This window comes from Poecilia formosa, unplaced genomic scaffold (assembly GCF_000485575.1).
Source record: "Poecilia formosa unplaced genomic scaffold, Poecilia_formosa-5.1.2 Scaffold119, whole genome shotgun sequence".
NCBI classification, from domain to species: domain Eukaryota; kingdom Metazoa; phylum Chordata; class Actinopteri; order Cyprinodontiformes; family Poeciliidae; genus Poecilia; species Poecilia formosa.
The window spans coordinates 962170-988475 of NW_006800058.1; the positions used below are offsets into that span (position 1 = coordinate 962170).

The 26306-nt window shown below is 39.3% G+C and overlaps 1 protein-coding gene and 1 long non-coding RNA gene across 4 annotated transcripts; one reads left to right on the plus strand and one right to left on the minus strand.

Annotated features, from left to right (window-relative positions):
- LOC103143973 (uncharacterized) lies at window positions 1–26306 on the minus strand. Of its 2 annotated transcripts, none has more exons than XR_476864.1 (4): window positions 26224–26306; window positions 25452–25557; window positions 22704–22750; window positions 1–473 (listed from the first exon to the last, which is right to left on the minus strand). It is a non-coding gene; the product is annotated as an uncharacterized LOC103143973 (long non-coding RNA). The 2 variants fall into 2 exon arrangements; XR_476865.1 differs by lacking the exon at window positions 26224–26306 and adding an exon at window positions 25935–26217.
- Window positions 6612–13021, plus strand: dhcr7 (7-dehydrocholesterol reductase). 2 transcript variants are annotated; one of them, XM_007560705.2, is made up of 8 exons: window positions 6612–6719; window positions 7829–7937; window positions 8620–8842; window positions 8926–9016; window positions 9103–9316; window positions 9405–9609; window positions 11302–11433; window positions 12331–13021. In XM_007560705.2, exons 2-8 carry the CDS (start codon window positions 7849–7851, stop codon window positions 12793–12795), a joined length of 1419 nt encoding a protein of 472 aa, XP_007560767.1. In that variant the 5' UTR covers window positions 6612–6719; window positions 7829–7848; the 3' UTR covers window positions 12796–13021. The 2 variants fall into 2 exon arrangements, with proteins under 2 accessions (XP_007560767.1, XP_007560768.1); XM_007560706.2 differs by having other exon boundaries at window positions 6614–6719; window positions 7826–7937.

Sequence of the window (26306 nt, forward strand, 5' to 3'; positions counted from 1 at the left end):
CTCTATATGAAGGTCTTTACTAAGTTTGTAATAGGCATTAAGAAACTCAGTTCAAATAGAGCAACACATAGGCAACATATAAATCCCCTGGTTTACACAACATTGTCCTGCATTAAACCTGCACTTTGCTGCCAAAGGTGTTTCACACACTTTTGAACTTGATCGACTTCTCATTTTTATTCCATAAAGTCTAACATGATGTCGGCCCATCCTTTGCAGCTGAAACAGGTTCAGTCTTTCTGTGAGCGTTTTCCACAAGGTTTCAGAAAGTGATTATGGGAATGCTTAATGATTCTTCCAGAAGAATATTTGTGAAGTCAGACACTGATCTTGGATGGGAAGGCGTGGCTCACAGTCTCTGCTCTTATCCCTCCTGGAGGTGTTAGTTGTGTCAGGTTGAGGTCAGAAGTGTTGCTCTTGAGCAATTGAAAAGGCCAAATGAAATTTGGAGGTCTGTGGCTTCTGGCTATGCACTGAAAAAGAAAAGAGTTGAACCAACTTAATTGAACTGCTTCAATTAGTATCAAGGAATTCAATTAAGTTTATCAGTTTAACTTGACAAATTTAAGTCAGTCTTACTCAAACCATTTAGTTTACTTCAAATAAGGAAGTAAACTAAAAGAGGATCTTTTTTGGCTCAATCAGCCTTTATTTGAGAGTAGTTGGACAGGAAACTGGGTAATGACAGAGGGGGAAGACATACAGCAAAGTTCATCAGGCTGGAATTGAACCTTCGACGGCCACGTCGAGGACTGAGGTCTCCTCGAAGAAATACTTGGTGGAGAGGTGAGTTTTCCTCAAATAATTTAGAGTCACTTTCCACACACAGATCTGCTATTAGACGGGACTCAACTGTAGTTTAAATAGGCCACTAAGTAACCTATGGACAGTCCCTTATGAGACTCCATATGTCAATATTAAATCTGTGATTTGTTGCTTCCTTAGCAACAGTCTTGAAGACGAATGGTAACAAAACTTAAGTTCTCCCCTAACCCCGGATGTCATAACTTTGATGGAGCTCTGCTTGAGTGGCGAGCTAATTGCTAATCTTCTGTCTTGGTCAAACTTGGTCTGATTTTTAGACTCTCTCCTTCTTTCTCCTGTCCCTGTCAGTTCCAGAGTGAGTAGTTCTCTCTGTGCTGAGTAAGACCCTAAAATCCTTTAACCGTCTCACCAGACAAAAGAGAGGAACGTGGGAGGAGTGGAGATGAGTACGAAGCAGAAACACACGGAGCTGAAGTGAGGCACAGCAGGAGGCTGTCATAAGAGGAGATAAAAGGGGGTTCAGCAGAAACCCCAAATTTTCTTCCTGGTGTTCCCCTCCTCCCCTGCGTGGCAGCAGAATGTAGGTCTGTGCTAGCCTACAGCCATCAACAACAATCAGTTCTGCCCCAGTTACTGAAGCGTCTCACCGTCTAAACATGCATACGTCATGACACGGAGAAATACACACAGGCAGATGCACTGCGACATGTTTTCAATATGCTTCCAGACACACACACACATACACACACACTCACTGACATGCACACCCACATGACACGCCCACAACACACCCACACAGACGTATGTAAACATTTGAACATGATCATGTTTTCACAGTTTTAACGCAATAAGGACGAGGCTAACCTCAGTTAGCTTCACTCAGGTTTACAGTGACGATTTAAAGCTGTTACAACTTGACAGCCTCACGTCACCGTCTAGTTGAATTTGATGTGCCCTTCTTTTCCTTATTGTCAGTGTTTTCTACTGTTGCTCCAAAATATAGGACAGTTACTGTGTTAGTCAGACTTTCCTCAAGAGAAACCCGTCAACACATCAGGGCGAAGCAAGCATAAATTTATCAAAATGTATTCCCTGAGCAGTATGGATGGCCCAAAGCGTCTTCTACTGGCTGCTTACAGTCAGCACCGCTTCCAGGTCAGCTGCTGGTTGCATCCAAACAAAACACTTCAGATCAGCCATGTGAGGTAAATGTTCGCTGTGTCAGAACATATTTGGCCAACGTGTTTCCATCTCCCCTTCAGCGCATTGAGAGAGGAGGGTTTGTTTAAAAACCTAAAGGTCAGGACGACTGACCCCTGGGAAAGGCAATAAAAAAAAATACATTTTGAAAAGGCTAATTACAAAGAAATTCAGTGAATTACTACAAATTCCACAAATAACCATTTCATTATTTCCATTTTAGATATAATCTTTCATATTTTCTCCCATCAGTCAAGGAAAATAACTAGTTGGCCACTATAATGAAAGCTGACAACATGTGAGTCACTTTAATCACAACTGTCATCCATGTTGGGGCGACATTCCTCTGAATAAACCATAGTGAAGAGACTCATCATACTCATATTTGAGGAAAGTAGAGGAGAAAAAAGACAAGTTCCTCTTTTTAATCCTAATTGATCATTTTTGGTTGTTGTCATGGACAGAATAAGACAGAAGGACAGTGACGAGAATTACAGCGTTACACTATGAGCCCTTGTGTTTAACAACAAAAAAACAAAACAAAAAAAAAACACCACACCACCTAATAAATGAAATCCAGCAGCAAACGTGAACTGATTCATTCAGAATCATGGCACAGAGGCTGCTATGCAGAAAGACAGACGTGTTGCATCCCAGGGGAGCTGATTAGGGTACGACATGTCAGACACTCCCCTCAGTTCCTCACCATGTGCCATGCCAACATCGGTGCTTTTCTGCCTATAGATCAGACTCTCTGCTCACATGTGAAGCAAAGACATTTCCTCCATGCACTTGGTTATGGTGTTACCATTCCCTTATTCAGTTTGATGAATAATCCATGAACTGGATCTGGTGCAGCACTTCAATCTTTACATTTTGGAATCCAGTACATAGGGGGAAAATGCATATATACACACACTTATCATGCAGTCTTCAGCTGGTTTTCTGTCTACACAGTATTCAAATTAGAGAGTCACATGTAACTTACTAAATCCAGCCAGCCATCCATCTTTTAAAGGTTTTGTTTAACCTTTATTTTACCAGGGTCTCCCTTGAGAATTTTTGAGGCAGACATGACCAAGAGGTACACCGGAGTACAGTGTACAAAATAATAAAGGTACAAACAATCAAAATATCACGAAATTCACTCAAGTACCAACAACAGCAAAAAATAAATAGAGCCAAAAGTAGAACATAAAATAATTTAAAAAGGGCTTAAAATGGTGAGAGGTGAGGTGCAGCCAGTTTCACAGGGCAAATTTTCTATATCCCAACTTTTAAGTAAAACATAAGAAGGCATGGGGAAGAAAGTTATAATAGTACTAAGGTGTTCTTCCCAAAATGAAAAAAAAACCCAAGGGAATAATTATTCTAATTGGTGGTATGTTAACTGACAGGTCGTCTGACTGGTTGCCAGATAAGGCTGATGCCAGGTCACCAATCTTGTCATCAACACCAAGCATTAAGACTCAGTATTGAAGATCAAGCAGGACTATTATTATTTCAATACCCAACCTCCTCCATATCACACTGTACCTCACAACAACTTTGTTGGTAACAGATCCATGGACGATCAGGGGTCTTTTAAGCCCCTTCAGATCAAAGTTCCCCCAAATTGTTTTTTGGGAGAACAGTCACAACTGTGTGATTGTCAGGACAGTGTGGTAAAAGAAATCTTTGATCTCAAGGAATTTTATCTTGTTTAGATAAAGCTTGAAGAAGAACACACAATACCTGAAACCCTGCCTAAGGGTCACTTCTCATCATATCAGTTAATCCAGTACAGGGTTGTGTGTTCTTCAAAATGCCGCCAGTTCTGTGGTGTAAAAGGTGGTTGACATTTAAATGTGCAACATTTGCCATAGTCTGCATAGTCCAGCTCATTTTTTCACAAGTTCGCTGTCAGTGTTTTAAACATCCAATATGTTTTGGCCATCTTGCTGTTAATTTTATTGGAAGTCCAAAAAGAAGGAAGTTGTTCCATCCGTTTTCTGGAGAACACCAGTATCAGTGCAGTGACAGATAATCTCACCATGATTAAAAAAACAAACCCACCACTATGCTACAAAGTAAGCACAGTATTTTGATGTTTGAAAGCCTGACCTTGACACCTCCAAACGCATTTCATCATTTTTTTTCCCTGAGTCGGCACATTTTAAAGTCCATATTGATGTTAAACCTGACCAGAGACAGTGACACTGGTATTCCACCATCTTCCAGTTGATTACTAAGACAGGACTTCCTGGTTTCTGGATGGCTCCTGATGATCTCAGGAGCCATCCAGAGATCTTGTAGCCAATTTCTTGAAAATTGGTTACAAGAAAATTGTAACCAATTTTCTTTCATCTAAAGCTGGCAGATGGGGAGAGAAGATAGAAACTTGGTACAACTTGGAACAATGATTCCAAAACAGCCTGTTAAGCATCTGGCATTTCCCCTGTCCATGCCAGCAACAACGTGACCTAAACTGGATCAATAACACACACTGCACCTCAACTGTTAATAGTCCCATCCCTTCACTGTGTGTCTCATCACTCTCAGATATACAGTACAGAATACTGTCAAAGCAATGGTAATTTAATACTCCTACACAATCCCATGCTGTCAAAAGACAACTGGAAGCGTTCGATAGATGAACTCCCAGAGAGCAGACTCAGTCAATTTACATTCAGTAAGTCAAAGGTAACAAAAGGTAATGACTGCACAGAATGTCTTCCTTCATTCAGACACGTTGTCTGCTGAGTGGCCCAGATACATCACACCGTCTGGGTGCAGCACATCAGCACAGCCTCTGATCAAAGAGCAGAGAGGAAACACAGAAACTGTGCCAAGACTAGAGAGAGAGAGAGAGAGAGAGAGAAAGGATAGAAAATAAAACTAAACACAAAGTCACAAGGGGAAGTTTGGGGGAAAACATATTTGTCATGTAGAAGAACATTTGAAAGTTGAAGAAAAGAGTGACAAAGATAGAGATGGATGTCAGAGGAAGAGGCTATGGGAGGATGGTGAAAGCACCGCTGGGAGCCTGATGATCTGTAGGAGAACTGGTTTGGGACTAAGCACTTTCATTTTTAAATGCACTGTAGTTCACGTTTTGCGGCTACAAAGAGAGTTCACAACAGCTACGTCTGAAGAGACGGGATCTTAATCGCTTTCAGAAGTTCTGAGTTTGGTGTTGATTACAAGTTCATGGAGCCAGGGAATGTCAGACCCTACACATGAAAGCCACAAGCAATAAGACAGGAATTTGCCAGTTTTACAGCCGTGCCACAAAAATATGCTTATTAAACTGTTTATATTAAAAAATGTAAGCAATATAAAAATTGTCAGGAATCTTCTCCTGTCTCCAAATGTTCCCATTCTTATCCCATGGTGTCAAAACAAGGATATGATTTTGCAGTGGCTAAATAAAACATAGAAAGACTCTCAAAGAATTAAGCTGTAACAAAGAATGTTTTAGCTGGAAAGACTAAAATTTAATGACTTGTGGGTCGTTGTCGCCATGCATGAAGTCCATGCAGAATGTGCGTTATGAACTTTAAGCGTCTCAACGCGAGACCTCGGTTACTTAAAATGTTTTTGATAGTTTAGCTCTGCCCTCTTGTGGTCAGTTTATGCAAAAACAATCTGCTGAAGTTTTATTAAGTTTTCATTTTACTGCTTCATTGCATTTTATAGCGTCACATGATTTAGATAAAGGAAAACTTTAGAATAACTTTGCTCTTCTGGCCACCTGACTCTTAGATGTTTCCTTTAGAAGGTGATTTCCTACATCTACTTCACGATTTTCAATAAACTTTACTGGCAACCTTTAGTTTAGAGGCTCAACCACGACATATTGACACTTTATGAGAAAGTATTAAAAACAAGAATTTCCTGTTTGCTGAGAAATAATGTTTCCGTCTAATCCGCTGGTGTTTCTATTCTGTCCACAGAGCCAATGTTTTGTGGGTTTCCATTTTAGCATGTCTTGTGTGGAAGAAATTCCAATGAATTAACAGTAAGTGATGATAAGGTAAAAATAAATAAATAAATAAAAAACATACAGATACACATACTAAAAGCAATAATAATTTAAAATAATAAACATTTTTGATAAAAATAGAAATAGAACAATTAGATTCTGGAAAATCTGTAACATTTATACTAGAATTAGTTGCATAAAGTGCAGTTCTACAGTTTGTTCCATGTACTATATTATACTATTTTGTTTGTTTGTTTGTTTTACTTACATAATGCCATTTTTTCAGCAAATATTTCAGCACTAGTATGGGTTGTTATTTTTTTTATTTTTTATTTTTTCGCTGGTTATATAGAGAAGATTATTCTTTATAATATTTAGGAATGTCAACAAGCTGACACGAGACTGAATTAATTTTGCCAAGCCCTACTGTATCCGGCCAATCCCTTACTAGCTTAATGCCCTAATTGCCAATCACAACAATGCATCCCTCCCACATTCTACTTTTCTTTCATACACTCTGACGCTGACCATGTTGAAATAATTCTTAAGTTCTCGGGCGCTCATGGCTCCAGTCGCTCTTACCCAATCAGAAGATAAGAATCCAACCCAGTTATGAGTCTGACACAATCTCATTGGTGTATTATCCAAACGTAGTGGCCTTATGGGCGGAGTCTGTGGCGCTACGTCGAGTTCCGTCTAGCGGTTAGCAGGGAGGTAGTAGTCCAGTCTGCCTCTGTAGGAAGGAGGAGGACAGCTGGCTGCCTTTTATATCCAAACTTACAGCACAGAGGTGAGTGATCAACCGCACAATACAGCATATGTAGAACATGTTTTTCACTGTATTATACACCAGTATGCATTTATAATAATGACACAATGTCTAGAGCTATGACGTGCTGGTGACAGTCAGCTGTTTTAAATTCGACTTTAGTTTAAAAAAGTCGAATTTTTTAAATAAAAAAAATGCGCGTGCACAAGCAAATAAAGAATGGCCCATAAACCTGACAGCGTATTCCTGCCTCATGCGTATAAAATAAATGGTGTTTGTTGAGCATTATGAAACCTGTCTCCCCTCCCTCGCTCTCAGTGCAAAAACAAGAAGCTACAAGGACGAGTCATTTCCCCCTTCTATTTATTATTTTATTACACAAATTTAATTACAGTAAAACAGTTTATTAGTTTGTTGCGCTTCGTCTTTAGTCTGACCTATATATTCACTGCTTTCAATGTACGCGTTGCTCGACTGTTTCATTAACTCAGAAGGACACATTAGGGCTCCGCCTGCTGTTGTAGTAAAACGTAATTGAGTTCGTGATATTCAGTTAAAATGCTTTGTTCAGTAGTTTAGTAGTAGTACTACTGTGGTTGTCTGTACGTGTTGATGTGAATGAAATTGTCTCTGAAGAAATGCACTTTAGTTCCACTTTATGACCCTTATTATGTGAACAGTGATGTTTACCTTATCAAAATGACCTTAAAACTCACTTAACATGTACTGTGGGTATTCTTAAAGGTAATACAATGAAAAATGAAGTTGAAAAGCAGTTATTTTTCTTTCGTTTGTTACTATGTTTATTTAAAAGGGACAATCCATATGAATTCAGATTTTGCCATATGATGGTAATTTCCATCTGCAGGCCCTGGTTAATATAACAAGAGTGCAACATTAAACCTCATGATTCAATAAATTTCAAAAGTAGTTAATAACATATAAAGTACTTTCAGTGATGGGTATAATGAGAACACAGGGGAACTGCTAAATGAGGCCCCTGATTTGGAAGTTTGTTATACTTTGCTGACATTTGTTGCTTGGACACTTGGTTGTCACTGATTGCGTACAAAGTACAGGACGCTGCTGCAAGATGGATCCTAAACCTGATAATGTGATTCTCTCAGCAGAGGTGAAGGCTGCAGAGACCATGGAGTCCAAAAGGAGGCGCCCTCAGCACCATGCCAATGGAAAAGGGTCTGAAGCTGTGGAGAAGTCAGCACAGTGGGGGAGAGCATGGTGAGTAACTGAAGCTGCACAGGCTTATTTGATCCAAAAGAGGAAAAAAATCCATTGACTTGTCCTATTTTGTGATTCAAGAAGGTTTTACCTTGTGAAATAGTTTCACAACAGAAACACCCGATAAAATCCATTTACGTGATATGGACCAGTTTCCTGCAAAAGTACAAATTAATCCTGAGCTTGTTGCACTTTATGTCATGACAAATGTTTGTGTCATGACATATGTTTATGTCACTTTATGTCTTTATAAAAGACAAACTTAAATTGAAATTAAATAAAAAACAAAATAGGGCTTTAATGGAAAGAACGTAACATATCCATATATCAGCGTTATCCTACCATTAACCCCGCCCCCCAAGAAGATCACAGCATTTGAGCCACACCTTTTGCCCTTTTCACAATCTTTCGAAATCGCCAAAGTTAACAAAAGCAGGTCGAAAAGACGTACTTCTACTCTGTGTCACTGATCACATGTACTGAGTCAGCTGCGTTCGCATGCAGTGAAAACACACATGGCTGTCATGACAAGCACTGCTAATCCTCCTCATTTGATTTGAAGCTATCATGTTTTGATAGTTTTTATGATTAGTTTTTGTTTTATAGTAATTAGTTGAAACTACATACCTTTTCATGTAGAAAATCTTCTGACCCACTTCCTGTGTTTCTGATCCGTTCCCAGGGAGGTGGACTGGTTTTCCCTGATCGGTGTCGTCAGCCTGCTTTGCTTCGCTCCCTTCATCGTCTTTTACTTTGTGATGGCCTGCGATCAGTACGAGTGCTCCATCAGCCAGCCTCTGTTAGAGCTGTGCCAAGGAAAGGCAACTTTGCTGTCCATCTGGGCCCGGGCCCCCTCCTTCACATGGACTGCTGCTAAGATATACGCCATCTGGGTGAGCTTTCAGGTAAGTAGAAGAGGGGTCAGGCGCTGCCTCACACAGGAGCTTTGCATTTTCTTCAAACTCAAATAAAGCATCTTGTTCTTCAGGTGTTCCTCTACGTGTGTATTCCTGACGTCACCCATAAGTTTATTCCGGGCTACGTGGGTGGAGTGCAAGATGGAGCTCGTACCCCTGCTGGTATATGCTTCCTCCTTCCATGAAACAGTTGTGAAAGAAATGTCTTATTTCTTCTTAACGTATATTTGTTTTCTTCTTCTCCCAAGGTTTTATTAACAAATATGAGATCAACGGGCTGCAGTGTTGGATCATCACCCATGCTCTGTGGTTTGCAAATGCCAATTATTTCCACTGGTTTTCTCCTACCATTATATTTGACAACTGGATCCCCCTGTTGTGGTGTACCAATATCCTGGGCTATGCTGTGTCTACCTTTGCCTTTGTAAAGGCCTACCTGTTCCCCACCAATGCTGAGGACTGGTGAGATCAGCTGCTGAACTCCACATTATCTCAGGTATTATAAAGGTAACACAAAGTTTACCCACTTGCTTTCTTTGTCCCTTCACAGTAAGTTTACAGGGAACATATTTTATAACTACATGATGGGAATAGAGTTCAACCCTCGCATCGGCAAGTGGTTTGACTTCAAGCTGTTCTTCAATGGCAGACCTGGCATTGTCGCCTGGACCCTGATTAATCTGTCTTACATGGCCAAGCAGCAAGAGCTGTACGGTCATGTCACCAACTCCATGATTCTGGTCAACGTGCTGCAGGTAAAATAGAAAGATCAGCTCCTTAAAGCTGCAGTATGTAACTTTATAAAAAATAGGGTTTTTTACATATTTGTCAAAACTGTTACCTTTCTTTTTTGTTGTGAAAAAAAGAAAATCAAACTTATCTGTTCTAACTAGAAACCAGTCAGAGCCAGGGGGTGGGCCTCAGTGCTGTCAGTCACCCTCAGTGTGGAGCTACTCATCCCTCCTCTCCCTCTCTTTTTTCCTCTCTTCTATGCTACTGTTAGCAGATCGTGTTGTGAATGCTCAGGGTAGTTAGCATAGCCACCAAAGACAGCAGCTAAGCAGTTTTCTGTAACAGTAAGTTGTTTCTCCGTCATTAGCACATTGAGCAGCGCATACATGAAGTTGATTGACAGCATTAAGACCCTCCTCTTTGCCCTGATTGGTTCATTTTGTTCAGAAGCGGTAGTAGCTCAAGAAGGAGGTGGAAGAGATTGAAATTTTGACAGATTATCTGTCTTATATTAAATTGTCATGACATGGTGATAGCTTGGTGATATGTCAAAAACCTCATCTTTATAAAAGTGACTTACTACAGCTTTAACACCTTAACTCATAAAGAGTCTGGAGTCTTCATGAACCCATTGACCAGCATGTGAGTGTTTCTAGAAGCACTAGAAATTGTAGGTAATATCTGTAAGACCTGAACTTTGAAGTGCAATGCGAGAACATTTAGTCTGCCACCAGCACAAAGTTGCTGCCTGAGTCAGGTTGATTAAAACCGACCTTTACATGAGCTGTGACAAAGCTGCTGTTCCCTCACTGATCAAAGCTTCCTATTGGGAAGCTCTAATGGTTACTTTGGATCATCTTAATCTCTTCTCCTTTACTTTCCTGCCTGATTCAGACTACTGAATCCGAACTAATTCTAAATTGAAACATCATATGTAGAGGTGTGCCGATCGATCGATCTCCTCTGCCTCCTCTCTGTGTTCTGCAGAATTACTCTGCTCAGTCAGAAACAGCCAATCAGAACCAGCATTAATCAGCTAGCCAAGCTATCAGGAAGTTTTGATTCAGTAACTCAGAATTGTCTATTTTGATCAAATCTGAATTTGACTTTAAATGAATGTTTGCTTTTTTACTTGACATTATTTGATAATGTCAGTGTTATGAGATTGATTTGACTTGTATAATTTAGGCTGTTGAGAATATTACTGTTAAATATTATTTTACCGATTGCAGGTTTTCCAGTTGTCCTGTGTCTACCTTTGACGGAATAGCGGCTGTATTTTGCCTGCAAAAACTTAGCATGTTTTATGTCTAAGTTAGGTGAATATATTGCTAGATCACATAGTATCATTTATACCTAAAGCAAAAAATTAACAGCCAATCCAGATTATCAGCAATGATCAGTGATCAGGCTTCATGGGTGATCGGAATCGGCAGCAAAAAACCTGATCGGAGCATCCCTAATCATGTCACATGAACAATGTAGAATAGTTTTAATTTATTTGATCATTTATAATCATTATAGAACAAAACCCAGGATTAGATTTGTTTTCAGCTTGTTGCATTATTCAGATTTTTTTATATAACATAACCTTCATAGTTATGGCAACATAGGTTTTTATCCTTCCCAGTATAATTCATTCAGCACTAAACTAAAATAAGAAGTGAATGTTATATTAATAATGTCGGTGGCAAAATCTGTTTGTTGCCTCGTAGGGGATTTATGTGCTGGATTTCTTCTGGAATGAGGCGTGGTACCTGAAGACCATTGATATCTGCCATGACCACTTTGGGTGGTATCTAGGCTGGGGGGACTGTGTGTGGCTGCCATACCTCTACACCCTGCAGGTAACACACACACACACACACACACACACACCACAAAGTCTCCATGTCACACTAAATGGTTAATATGTTGTGAAAAGGTTTTTCTGCAATAAGTCAACTAGAAAAGTGTCAGAAAGCATCTGATAATCAACATGGGAAGAGTTGCAACACTAGGCCTGTCACAATGACACGATTACCTGGGTGATTAATTGTCCCAGAAATTATTGTGATAAATGATAACAATATTATTGTTATAAGACCATTGCTAATAGTATAAAAATAACATATTAGGCAATGACAATTAAATAAAAGAGCAGTTATCTTTTGAGAAAACTACCCTTTTAAGAAAACTGTCTTAGTTTGCTATATTTTGCACTGTCCTTTAGTATTTTTGCATTGTACCCGATCTAGAATTTTTTTCAGTTCCGGGACAGATACAGATATTAATATTGGATCGGTGCATCTGCAATATTTAGGGACTTTTCAGACAATCGAAACGGTAATGGCTATAATCAGAATAAGGAGGTCCAGCTTTTTAAAGGTTAGTAATACCACTCATTGGTAAAATCCCATTGAGTGATCTCTTTTTTCCCCATCTTTCCTGTAATTGTTACAACTTTCCCTGTTAATAGAGCAGATTATAACAAAGGAACCCCATAAGATACTTGGTGGGAGGGGGTTATAGAAAAATACAGAGCAGTCCTGCAAGGAAACCTGATTGGGTTTCTGGACAGAACTACCATGTATTACTGTAGTCCTGACTGCACTGAAGTCTGAGCTGCAATGTAATGTGAAAATATTCATAGCTTACCAATAGTTTAAAATGCACTGTACATGAAAGTTGACTTACACTAACTGATCTTACTCGTGGCTGAAAGCCTTAGACAGTTGATGTGTTGTTATGTTTCTGGCTCTTAGGGCCTGTACCTGGTGTACCATCCAGTCCAGCTATCAGACGCTCACGCTCTCGCCGTGCTGTTGCTCGGGCTCGTTGGGTATTACATTTTCCGCTCCACCAACCATCAGAAAGATCTGTTCCGCCGCACGGAGGGCGCCTGCTCCATCTGGAGGCGTAAGCCCACCTACATCGAGTGCTCGTACCTGTCCGCCGACGGCCGCAGCCACCGCAGCAAGCTTCTGACCTCGGGGTTCTGGGGAGTGGCGCGCCACTTCAACTACACTGGCGACCTGATGGGCTCCTTGGCATACTGTGCTGCCTGTGGCTTTGGCCACATTCTCCCATACTTCTACATCGTTTACATGACCATCCTGCTGGTCCACCGCTGTGTGCGAGACGAACACCGCTGCAGCAGCAAGTACGGGAAAGACTGGAGACGTTACACCGACACAGTACCTTACAGGCTGATTCCTGGACTGTTTTAAAGAGATGCAGAGGAAGAGTTGGAAAAGCATTCAAATGATGAATGCTTGGTTAAACAAGATAAGCTTGGCTCCTCCCACTGAACATTCTCCTCTGAACTTCAGACTCTGCACTGCGAACTCATCCCTATAACCCACTGCCAAATGAAGACAGTTTGATAGTTTTTGGTTTCCATGGAGCGTCAGTGTGCCATCATGCAGGACATTTGATAAAAAGATGTATTTTTTTTTTAAAAACAGCCTCAGCAATCATCAGAAACAAAGTTTCTTGTTTAAAACACTGAACGCCATGTGCTTCAAAGTGAGGGTCACAGCCCCTGGGGAGGAAAGGGGCCATTATAACTGCAGTTTACTCATTTGTATTTGTGAACAAACAGAGCTCAATCTCAAAGATCAAACTCAGACCATCAGATTGTAGCTATGGTAACAAAGCAATCTAACTATGAAGATTGTTCTTTGAATTTTTACAAAGTAAACTTGCCAGCTCCTTAAAATCTTACATTTAACATTTATCTGTGCTGAAACCATTAAATCAAATTTAACAACATTGATATTCTCAGTATCAAATGTCACATTTATATTTCTGTGATCTGTGTTAAAATATTAGCATTTATGGGGCCCCTGAATCCGCGGAGGGCCCTATGGAGCCGCCAACTTAATTTGGATTAAACAGAAGTGTGAATAATTGATATTCATTTTAATTGTATTTTTTGTTTTGTTTTTAAGACTAGTTGTGAATAGCGTTTCATGGGCGATGTTTTCCCGTAACATATAATTACCTAGTAATATTTTTACATTTCCTGTCTACTTAACATGTTTTAATTAAAAAAAACAGGAGATGGACCTCCTCAGCGCCACGACCACCAGGCTTAGCAAGTTTTCTGGGGGAAACCCTGACAGTGGATGGGTGTTTGACAAGGTGGGGGTGTAAAATGTTCTTACAATTAAATGGGGAGCCAGCAGAAAAGAAGTGGGAACCACTGAGCTATAGGATATCTGGGATGAAAGGATACATCTCAATTTATCAGCCTTTTCTTTTAAAGCATTCCGGATTCAAATTTGTGTGATGCTGATCTTTTTTTTTCACTTTATCAAAAATATATGGATTCTTGTTTGTAATAATTATAATGGACGCAAGCTGTAGTGGGCTCTTACTGCTTGAAACCCTTAAAATGTCCTGAGGACAAGAGGACTTACATGTTATCTATTGGTCCCGTTGGATAACATCAAAGTTTTGAGGGTGACAGTTTTCTCAACCAAATATCTTCCACCTTTACTGTACTCAATGTCACTGTTAGATCTAACTTAATTGTTGAGTCTCATTTATGAGAATCCTCCACATTATGCAAGTCATAACAATTACTGAGTTCATGATAACTCAATCAAAATTCATCCACATTCCAGCTCCAAGGAAATGTTTTTCTTTCAAAAAAAGTATGTTTCCTGTATTTTACAATTTCTCAAACTGACATTGCAACCATCCAGCAATAAACTAAAAACAGATCTTTTAAGTTCAGTGATGATTTTTGCTTTGTTTTCATACACTGTCATTAAGGAAATCTTAATAAACATGTTCAGGCGTTTGTTTTTTGTTAGACACTGACATCATTATGGCATAAAGTCAGTCTTTGTCATTTTTAGTGTTAGCACTAGAGGGCAGCAGATACCTTTTCTTCAAAACGGAATAGCATTTTTTCATAAATGTTTCACAGTTATAAATGCATAAAAATAATTTAGAGTTTGCTGATGCTGCTCTTTAATTGACTCATCCTACAATTATTACACTGTTGTACCATAAAATGAGTGAAGGACTAACAAAAAGCATTTTAAAAGGCTGCACTATTAGTTCTGTTCCTATACATAATCAGTAGTGGAAAAAAATGGTTTCTGATATACACCATTTAAATTATATGGCTTTTGTTAGTTCATTGAAATCCAAGCCAGTTATAGTTATGTAAATAGCTTTGCTTGCAAGAATCTTAAGAGTTTAGAACATCCCCCTCTGGTGGTCATCTTGTAAGCAGCGATATCGAGTGAAATTATGTTTTACAAATACAAGCTGAAGTGCATGACAATAGGTCAAAACAGAGACTAAAGGTAACCAGAGACAATGTAATGGAAATAGTACAGTTTTGACCCAGAATGAGAACCACAACCCAGGTACGGTTGAATGAGTTTTATGGACAGCAACTGCATCATCGGCACGGCTTTCTGGACAGACTACGTGAAGGGCATAGGTTGGTTCAAATTCAAAAATACTGTATCGATTCCAAAGATAAATTAAATGAGTGTCACGTTATAATGAGTGATGAGTGATGGGCAACATAAACAGGAAGTACTGTGCAATCAGCAAATGAATAGTTACCCGACAGAAGTGGTTTCCACCATCTCTTTGGAGATTTGGACCATGACGGACTTGAATCCTCTGTGATGCAACAGTGAAGGAGTAGAAAGTGTCCTTTCTCCGGGGATTGTTTCAGTCACGGAGAAGACAATGTCACAGAGTTCGGAAATACCGATACCAGGATGAGTAAGATGACACTCACTAATGCCATGAGCAGAGCTCACCATGGGAAAGGCATGGTTGTCAGTCCGCAATCCCATAAGGTTGGGGAGACAATCTTGGTCAGCAGCAGAGCAGGCAAAACAGATCAAGAAACTGTGACGCTGTAATCAAAGTCAAGGTGTGATACGCAAGTTTCAGAGCCACAATCAGAGTATCTCAAAAGTACCTTTGTGACAAGTTTGCGCTGAGTGAGTGCAGAGCAGGAGTCCTGAAATCCAGGCCAGGGCTGGTGTTCTGCAGCTTCTAGATGTATCCCTGGTCCAACACACCTGAATCAAATGGTTTAAATACCTCCTCAGTGTAGTCATGTTCTCCAGAGTCATGCTAATGACCTAATTATTTGACTTGGGTATTTAGAGGCAGAGACATCTAAAGGTTGCAGGACCCCAGCTCTCGAGGCCTGGATTTGAGGTCGACTGATATACACAGCGGCAAAAAGTCAGCGGAGTTGGGAGGGGCAGGGAAGATCATGACAGACAATCCTTACCGGACTCATTAGGTTGATGCAATCTGATGGGATTACAGTTTGGGTATGCATGAGGCTAGGTCCTGCAATTGCTCGGCATTTGTCCAGATGCTACCCGACTGTATGGGCACCCTCACGTACTCATCAGTCCTGACATCAGCTTACTGCAGCATCTCTCAAACCCCATCATGTTGAAACATTTCACAATAAAAGTACACAAGCCTTATGCATACGCAAAATAAAACTGCTGTTAAACTCTGTCAAGTTGTGGGTAACCTGGGTTGTCTGGTAACCTTCACTCACTCTGATTTACTGTTAAATCTCCCAGTAATTCCCTGTTGTATTATTCTGATGATGTCAGAATGTTTGCCCTCATTTGCCTGTTCATGATATGCCAGGTACATGTTCTTACAAGTCCTTAACTTGATGCTAAACTTATTTTCTTTTGCCAGAGTGTGCACATTGCAACTATTACATAGAACTTGTAAATGACTGTCACACCACACTACTCTCAGTTAAATTTCTTAAAACTACAAACTCACCTCCCAAAATATCGTTTTTTTTAAAGACAACTCCTAATGATCCGTCATACCTGGCAGCTTATTCTGCCGTGTCAGCGCAATCCAGGCCTGTATCCTGGAGCTCAAACCTTCAGCAGCTTTCTTCTCAATATCATGACACATTATGGATGTAAATTAGCTATGGAAACAGAAGGCGTATTGATTCCTCTTACCTGCGTTGCCATTTGCAGCCGATTCATTATATTGCATTATGTAGAACCAAATTGCCTTTGATTGTTGTCTCAGGCCAACTTCTTCACCGATTGCGACCGAAGGCAAGGAAGAGTTGCCCGTGTCTGAGTTCACTCATTGTCAAATTGACAAACAGCTCACTGTGAATGGAAATCTAGAGATCTTTATGCGATGACACTAAAAGCTAGACTATTGAATTTTCCAACGAGGGGATCATTCACCCATCCATATAAACGTCCAGTGTACACAGTAACCATATTGTCGGAGTGCCCCTCAATTTTGCAGCTGGACATTTTTCTTTAGTGAAGGGCAGTTGGGGGTCACAGAGTGGAAAGGAACTGTAGCACAGCGAGGAGTGGGAATGAATGACACAGATACTGAGAGGCGACGGCAGAGAGGGAAAAGCAGAAGGAGAAATAAAGTACGCTCAGTGGGACACTTGGAGCTGGTGCCACTCCTCAACAAAAGTTGGCTTGATTTCCCAAAAGACTAAATTAGTTTTTATTGGCAGCTGGGGTGTGTACGTTACTGCTGGGTAATAGTTATAAGGTACAAGGAAAGAAGCACCACAGAGAGAGGAAAGTGGATGATTCGTCAGCAAACTGCAGTCACTGATAATTCATCTGAACCCAGCAGAGTGTTTCAGTCCACAGTGGGGATATAATCACATTGTGGCTGCTGAGGTTGGATTGACTAGCTGATTGCGGTCGGTAGCAGAGGAGTCATTTTAACCATCATAGCTTTGATTTCTTTTACTTTGGATCAGATGGTTGCACTTCATCAGTCGTATTTTCTCGTTTCTTGTTCCTCAACACACGAATATGAAAAATAAAACTTCCCTGTGGAGCTCCAAATCCTGACTCTGAGTCAACAGTCTTTCTAAGCTAATTAAACGCTGGCATATGCTTTGAAACTCTAAATTTTTTATTCATTTTATTAGTTTCAAACAGTGTCAGCCAAGGTAACAATCTATTATGACTTCAGAGATCCAGATTTACTTTACATGGGTTTCTAAGGTGTCATGCTTTTTCATGAAATTTTTCAGAATTAAATATGACAATGCACATTGCATTGATTATGCGAAACATGCATGCAGTTTTCCAATTCATTTAAATACTTTGTGTACCATAAGTAGTAGTCTGAATGCCAACTTTAAAGTTTTAATTTCTTTAAATTAATGACATCGATTTTAACCCGTTAAAAAAATTATCTCAATACTTCGTACATACTTGGTTTTCATGCGTTACTTTACTTTGTTCAATAACTTAGCAGCAAAAAAGGGTTTTGAATTGAAAATTTTGTAGATTCAATTGTGATTAATTAATTACAGAGTTTGCAATTAACCCCATTAAAACATTTTTTAATCAGGTCCTACCTCTAAATTATTAACTCATTATTTCAATAGTTTTTTTTTTTTACATTGGGCCAGATGTGTTTTTGGAGTTTTTTTTTATTTTTTTTTTTATAAATGAAATTATCAGAAAGTGTAACAAATCCACAAGTAAAGTAAAAAAGAGACGGAACCTTAAAAAGGGAAAATACTTTTTAACTGGAGTATTTTAGACGGTCCACACACAACAACATGGCCGCCGAAAAGACTTTCAATCCAACTGCCTCCATTTTTCCTCATTCTTCTGAGAGAGCAGAGAGAAAGCAACGTGTTCTCTTTGTGTTCTGTCATCCATTACGAAGCGGGAACTAAATTGAGAAAAGGAGTTTATGAAAATAAGGTGATAAAATCCTCCGACTACTTGTTAGTCACCGAGAAAGACGAATTAAAAAGGATTAGGAGACAAAGCATTAGCGGGATTAAACCGATTTCTCTGATTTCAGCTCAAATCCGCAGCAAATAAGGTGAATAAAAAAAGATTGTTTGGAGATTATAGGGTTTATAACAATCCTGCCTCTGAGGTGTGGGGGGCAGCTGTAAAACCAGCATGAGCTCAATTGCCTTTAATTAACATGCTTGGAGTGAAAAAAAAAAAGAAGAAAAAAAAAGCCAGCGGCCTCCTGCTGCTGCTAACTGTGTTCAGAGTCTGACAATCAAACTAACAGTGTACAGTCTGTAACAGTGAGCCAAACTCAGTCTGACAAAACTGTAGAAGAAAGTAAATAAAAAAACAATACCAGGACCTGGAATGGTCACAATTTGAATTCAGGGTACAACAGAACAAAAACATCTACAATAAAAACGAAACAGGACACAATATCTGCCACCTGGTTTCTAAGCATCACAGCAGTTAAATGTGAAGCAGGTGTTTACTTTCCACAAGGAGGGGATTTTTGGGGGGAAATGTTTGGTTACTGTGGAGACAGACAGTTATGGAGGGAGTGTTTGTGGCAGAGCTGTCTGAGTGACAGCCAGCTGTCCAGGGTAAAGGACGATAAACTGGCACTGACGTTCAGGTGCAACGCGGCCAAAACCAGCAGCGCCTCTCTGACCAGATTTTTAATAGACCTGGAATCCAAGGGGGAAATTTGTTTGGCACAAAGCGTCATGGTCGTTATCATAATTTTTATAGCTGTCAGAACAAGGTAGATGATGGGAGTGCAAGGTAATGTCTGTATTAAAAATATAATTTATGCCAGATGGTATCTTTAATTATTTAGTAACGAAAGTGAATTGTAATCTGAAGAACAGGGCTGAGGATTCAACGTTATGAATGCAGAAAGCTTAGAGGGGGAAGAAAACTGAAGTTACACTTCAACCCTGACTGAGCTTTACCATCGTCCTCATGTTGTCTATATGATGTAGAAAACAGGATTAGAGATGGATTGATACAGTCTCCAATTAAAGTTAAAAACAAAACAAATCAACAGAATTGTGATAAAATGTCAAAGGAATATAAAAAACTATTTTATTTTTCAGACCATTTCCTCAATGGTTTTATGTCGTTGCTTTAAGGAATCACTCTGATCTGGCAACATCCTCTGTTTTCCAGGTTTTATTGGTCTGTGTGTTTTTATTGTTTTACTTCCTTCACATTTTATCCTCAAAAGCTTTTAACATGGATTTTACAGTTCTTATATTGAGGTTTTGCTGGTTTTGCTTTCGAAGCGGTTCTTTAATTTACAGGATGGGAAATTTGATTAGGACTTAAAAGAAACATTTTGGTGATTTTAAATCAAAACATATCGTTCTAGGAAAGCCTGGCCTAGAATGATACTTCCCAACTCAGGTGCTCAAAACTTCAAAACTCACTATCCTTATCGGTGCCACACCAAGACCTGGCCAGCTAAATGTTACCAGACATCCAAACAGCTAAACAGAATGAATGCAGAACTCCACAAACTCTGGGATGACATCTTGTAGAATTTACTGCATCATTTTTTTCTGTGAAACTGTAACAGGATAAACAAAGAAATATATAAGTATAATAGCTGCGATGATGTCAAATCCCTGCATACACTATTTTCGTACACAGAGGTGGTCTTTAGTGAGCTTAGCAACAAATACAGCTTGTGTCAAACATGAAAATGTATAATTTGCTTCCTCTTTGCTATTTCTACTGCTTTTTTGATAACTAACCAAGAAGGACCACTAGATGGCATAATTTAGCAAAAAAAAGACAATAACCGCAAAACAGTGAATGTAACATGAGTCACTGACTGTTTGAGGCTAAATTTTTAGTTAGCAAGCTACATATATTTAGCCCAGAGTTGAAGTTTTAGTTTGGACCCAGATATTTAGCTTGCTAGCTAGATATTTAGTTTTAAGCTAAATATTTAGCTAGTGAGCTTGCTGATTGTTTAATTATGTAATTAGAAAGCTAAATATTTAGCTAGCTAATTACATTTTTCAGTGTGAAACTGTAACATTTGTAAATAAATGAATAACATGGTGAAAATATAATGACTTTGAAAACTGAACCACCTTTTTTTCTGTCATGACAGGCTAAATAACCCAAATTTTCGCTGTTAATTTTTGACTGTGTAACTTTACAAACAGCACATCCTGGAAGGTTCACCATGCTCATATAGAGCAACACAGAAACACACTGGACAAATAACCAGGAACCAACACACCCAGGCCTGAGGGTAAAGTAGAACTGCCTAAGTTAGCCCAAATTGCGTGGTTTTGCTCTGTGGGATCAGTCTGTAGTTACTGGAGAAAATTCTCCATGTATAGGGAGAACATCCAGGAAGACAACAGGCCAGAGTTAGAAACCAGGATCTACTATAAGGCAACAGAGTTACACCATGTCCCACTGTGTAGCCTCTGCAATTCCCCCATACACATGTATAAAAAAACTTGATCAACTAGTCCATAATGCTCAGTATGCACAGCTAGGCATATTGTGTGTGATTCAGGATGAGCCTTGCACTTTTCTCTCACCAATTAGCTGACTGCTCTGAACTGATCTAATGATAACTGACACTGCAGCAGCACCTCAAACGTTCCCAATAGTTTTCTCTTTCATAAATCACAAGGGCAATGACTCTTCCATTACCCATAATCACACTTGCCGCAACCACACAACATTAAAACGCTGCCATGTATCGATTGTGCAAGATGACAGCAATCCAATGCGTTGTCTTTTCAAGTGTCTCAAGTAGAACTAGAAGGTTGCTCAAGTCAGCAGATTTAGTTCCACATGCATGCTGTCAGCGTTCAGTTTTCCTGCCTTTTGTTGGCAGTAACGTTGTGTTTTAACCCATTTTCACATGTGAACCACCAACCTCTCCTCTAACATTGAGCCTGGGCTCTTCCTTGCCACATTATTAGCTTTGACCTTTGCATGTCAGCTCCAGTGTTGATCCTGAGCCAGAAGAGCCCTGCCAGAAGTTGGGCCAAAAATAAAGGGCTAACACATGTTGCATTTTATGAACAGTCCAGCCAAGGATTGTACATATACAGTCATATAATCAGGCCTGTGGACAATGTAAAACCCAGAGTAGGCCCTCAAACAAAAATCCCCCTTTCCTCACTTAATCATTCCTGTAATGTATGTTACTTCATCCCTTTAATGCTCACATATTCCTACTGCCTTCCTAACCTCCCATCTGGGAGAATCTAACTACATCCCCTCATCCGTACCTTTAATTTGACCTTTCTCACTGTCATGACTGTACTGAACCTTCTGACCACCATATGAGCTGAGCTCTTTCGCTCAATGATAACGCAGACTGTCATTCCACGTAAAACCAATGTTTTACTCTCCATCCTCAGTAGCTGCGATTCCATTGACGATATCATTGTTCACATTGGAATTACGATAATAAATTTGCTTAAAAGGAAACACGGCAATTTTGAAAGATTGGAAGGAAGGAAGCGCTAGGAAGAGGTGGGTTTTCAGCTGATCGAATCTGGCCGTGTAAATTTTTAAGTTGTTTAATTAATTGTTGTTCTGGCAAAACTTATATGAGCACAGAATGCAATAAAATGCAGTACACCAATTTATCCAGAGTACACTGATAAATTGTACACCGATAAATTGATGTACTCTTAGATTAAGAGTAAGCCTTTTAGTGATTATCTCAGTACTTTATTGCATTTTGTGCTCAGAAAGCTTTGCTGGCGATAAATTGGTGTCTTTTTATCAGGGTGATAAATTGTCCCCAATTTTCTATAATTTGGGAGGTCATGATCAGCTGATAATTAGATGTGTAGCCCATCTTTTCAACTGATCCTATCTACCTCGGCAAACGTCTAACTATCAACCACTTTCCTTTTAAGCACTGCTGTGAGAGAGGTTTGACTGACTTATCAATTTTTTGGTCTGAAATGTTGCTAAAAATAGTTTGGTCACTATTATTATTGGGCAAAACTGGAATCGGCAGGTCAGGCTTTTTTAAAGATCGGCAATCGGCCATTGAACAACATCCCTAATAATCACTTAAAATTTACTTGAACTTATTTCCTTTTTTTCCCATTTCAGGCTTTTTTTTCAGCTATGTTGACAACAATGTCAATCTGAAGAAGTAGACATTAGCGTCTGACGACTCTGTGGTGAAAAGTGTTGGATGGCAGTCCTGATGTTCCTCATTTACACCAAACCGGGGGATTCTGCGTGTCATAAGCCGCTCAGTGTTTCCCAGAGACTCTGGATGAACGGGACTGCATCAAAGTCTGACCTAGCTGCAGAGCGCGGATCAGAAGGATGTTGAATTTATTGTTATCACTCACTCTGCGCTTCCTTTCTCCACTTCCTTCTTCCTCCCGAAACAGCAGCACTGCGAAGCAAAAGCCCTCGTTTATAAGTCTGTGTGCTTTTGTTTATGTTACACATCAAATTATTGCCTTTTACTGACCTGATTTTTTTAAAGCTAAACTAAGATATCAAAGCTGATTTGTTCTGAATTCAAATTGCTCAACACAATGGCCCTGCCCTAATGGCTCTTTAAACTTGTGTATTGTGTGTGAGTGTGTGTGTGTGTGTGTGTGTGCGGGCGTGTGTGTGTGTGTGTGTTTATTTTTTTAAACCCAGAAAAAGGCCTACTAATTCCGTTCCATCTTTAGCTCCATTGTGGGTGAAAACCTGTTATCTGTCTCAGCCTGTACATGGCTGCCTGTACAGTATTCCTGTGTCCATGTGCCGGATTGACAGGTCTCACCAAGACATTAACGAGTTGACTGTAAAGTTGTTTTAATAGACTTTAGTTTTTTTCCTGGTTCTTTTTCTTCCTCATTCAGCCAAACAGAAGCTGGACGACATAAAATTCTTTAAACTTTTTTTTAAATTCTCGATTGTAAATTAAAAGATAGCTAAAAGGTTTCAGTTTCGTTTCATAGACTTTCCATTTTTAAATTGACGGCTTAATGAGACTGCATGTTGGGGATTGAACTTTCTATTTATCTATTCATTATAACGTCAACGGGAAGCTTAGAGAGTTCAGATTTTTGTGCAAACTCCCATCTTTGTCTTCTTTGGATTGGAAGTGTCGGGCTGTTTATTTTATTTCATTTTTTTCTTTTCATTAAATTATTTACATTTCTGCATAGTGTCCAGTGGGTTCACATTGACACACCAGGAGACATGGGGACACACTCAGTATACACACCATTTAGAGCCCATCCACATGCTGCTCTGGAGCGTTGTCACCCTGACAGATCAAAGGTCTGTTCCATCAAGACAAAAACAGACTTTAATTAAAAAGGCTGGAGTTATTATGTTTGGTATAGTCTGCTAATGACAGGATTCTACAGTTACTTATTTGATGGTGCAAAGGAGGATGTTACCTAAAATCAAGAAAATTATGGACAACCCTGACCATCGTGATTGTCATCAATAAAGTATTTTTGAGTTTGAATTTTTAATACCATCCAGCATCTTGATTTAGGTCAAAGTTGTCCATTTTGGTTTCATCTGTCCAGACGGACTCATGTCTTTGTTGTTCCGTCAATGCCACAGTTTGGATTTCTCATGGTTCTCTTTTAACAACTGCTTTCCTGATCCTATCAGTCAATCACATTTGTGTGCACATACCAAAGAGCTTTACATCATAGAAACAAGAAGTCATAAAACAGAATGTGTCAAAGTCGACAATTGAGAAACCAGTGACAGATATTACATTTTGATGAGAGCCATCATCAAGATCATCAATACACGTCAAATATATTGATCAAAGTTCCAATTATTATGGTTCAAAAGCAACTCTAAACAGCAGGATTTTTAGTCTAGATTTAGATTTTAGTGAGAACGCCAGCAGCAGCTGTAGCAACAGAATATTTTAATACACTCTCTCCCTCTCTTCTCACCAGAAATGCTGGAAAAATTAAAGGTCATGCTGCTAGCATATAGCCACAACTCATAGGCAAAACTGACAGCATTGCCTACCACAAACAATGACCCAGGCGGAACACGGTACGCTAAATAATAAAACATAATTTATTGAAGTTTTGAGACAGATCAACTTTCCTTGAGGAATTTTAATAATCGAGTTACTGGAATCATTCGAGGAATCGTTACAGCCCTAGTAGATGCAGTAATCAATGTCACTAAAGACAAACACATGGGTGAGTTTATCTAGATCTTACCGGGACGTTAGTTCAGGTGATAGAAGGCTGATTTTGTAACTGTCTTTGTGTTTCTGAAGGTTCTTATGCTAATGCTTATGAAGGTTTTATGCCCATTCTCATAAAAGCCACTTACACTCTTCAATATTAATATCAACTTCAACTTTGTAGCACATTTTCTGAGTAGCACCTGCCTGTTACCTAACCCTTATTATTCTCTTATTGCTTTTGAATTTGGCATAACTGACAGGAATATTTCATTCCAGTGTTTTTTAGGGGTTATTAACATTCTTAATTAATCGGTAGGATTACTATTTTTTGCCATTATACAGTATTTTCTCAATCAATCCTAAAAGGTCACATCAAATCAACAGGAAGTCTGTACTTTAGAACATGAAAGACCATTTTTGTGGTCTGCCCTTCCAGCCGGCAGCTGCCCCAGTGATCTACCGACTTGGCTTTGGAAGTGAGCTGTTTTTAGATGGAGGGCGTGTTGCTGGATTTACGCAGCTAATGGCAAACCAGCTGCTGCCATGAATAGCTGAATGAGCCCTCGTAGTTAATATCTCCTTCCAGATCAGTGTCACAAGAAATGTTACCAGTGAAGGTTAATATCATACAAAGGGAGTATGACTTTAACTTCTGCTCCAGCTAACACACACAAACACACACACACACACATGCATAAATACACCCATTCATCAGCTTCCTCTACCACTAAGCTGGCAAAATTCCCTTTCCCTTCCAAACCCTATCTGCCATTTAAGTACCGTGTGTGTGTGTTTGTGTGTGTGTGGGAGCGTCTTCCTGTGGAGGAACAGTCCCTTGCCACATATAGTCACATTTCCACACCCTGCTCCATCCACACCCCTCCTCATTGTCCCATTCACACTGTGATAGTGAAGCAGACGCACTTACAGGTTAGTGTGTCAGCAGAACCTGCTGTTACTGGAAGTTAGACCGTGGGTGGAGCTTGATGATAAAGGGTGGAGGAGCTGTGGGCATAGAAGCCATTGATGAGAATCTGGGGGAAAAAAGAAGATTAATATCTGCCATTAATGACCAGCAATAGTGGAGCACTCCCTATTTAACCCAGAGAAGGATTATTTTAGTTTATTAGTAATATTAGAAATTGTGGAGTACGTACAATTTAGATCAATATTATACAGCCCAGAAATGGAATCAGAATTAGAAGATCTACGAACTTGAATCCAGAAATACTTAAGAGGAACATCACTGCTTAGTTTATATTACTTTTAACCCAGAAAATGATTTAGCTCTCTTTCTTCTTTTTGTCTTTCCTATGGTTTGTTATTTTGTTTGTATTTCCTTTTAATTAATGTAAAGCACTTTGAATTGCCTTGTTGCTGAAAATGTGCTGTATAAATAAAATTACCTTACCTTACTGTTGAAGTCATGAAGTTATTAATAATACCATTGAAAATGATTGTCATGTCATGCTAACAAACTGTTAGCATAGCATTACACTTATGCTAACATCATTCAATAACTAACATTAGTCACTTATTGCTGAATGATAGACATTAGCTAATAACTTAAGAAGGAAAACATTTATGGTTTTCCAAATATTTTACAAATAAAACAGGGGTTTGTTTTACACTAATGCCCCTAAATGAAATCTAGCAATAACTTGGTTTTTAAAGTAATTAAATTAGTAAATAGAATCCACCTGTGTAGATTCTGATCTCAGCAGTGGCAGCCACCGATAACTACAACATTCGTTTTGCTAACACAGTGCTACCCCAACATGGT

Excerpts from the sequence above, each read along its gene's own strand:
- dhcr7 (XM_007560705.2), top strand. The coding sequence starts at position 7,849 with ATGGAGTCCAAAAGGAGGCGCCCTCAGCACCATGCCAATGGAAAAGGG. Across the intron at positions 9,317-9,404 it reads CCCACCAATGCTGAGGACTG|TAAGTTTACAGGGAACATAT; the intron begins GTGAGATCAGCT and ends GTCCCTTCACAG. Across the intron at positions 9,610-11,301 it reads TTCTGGTCAACGTGCTGCAG|GGGATTTATGTGCTGGATTT; the intron begins GTAAAATAGAAA and ends GTTGCCTCGTAG.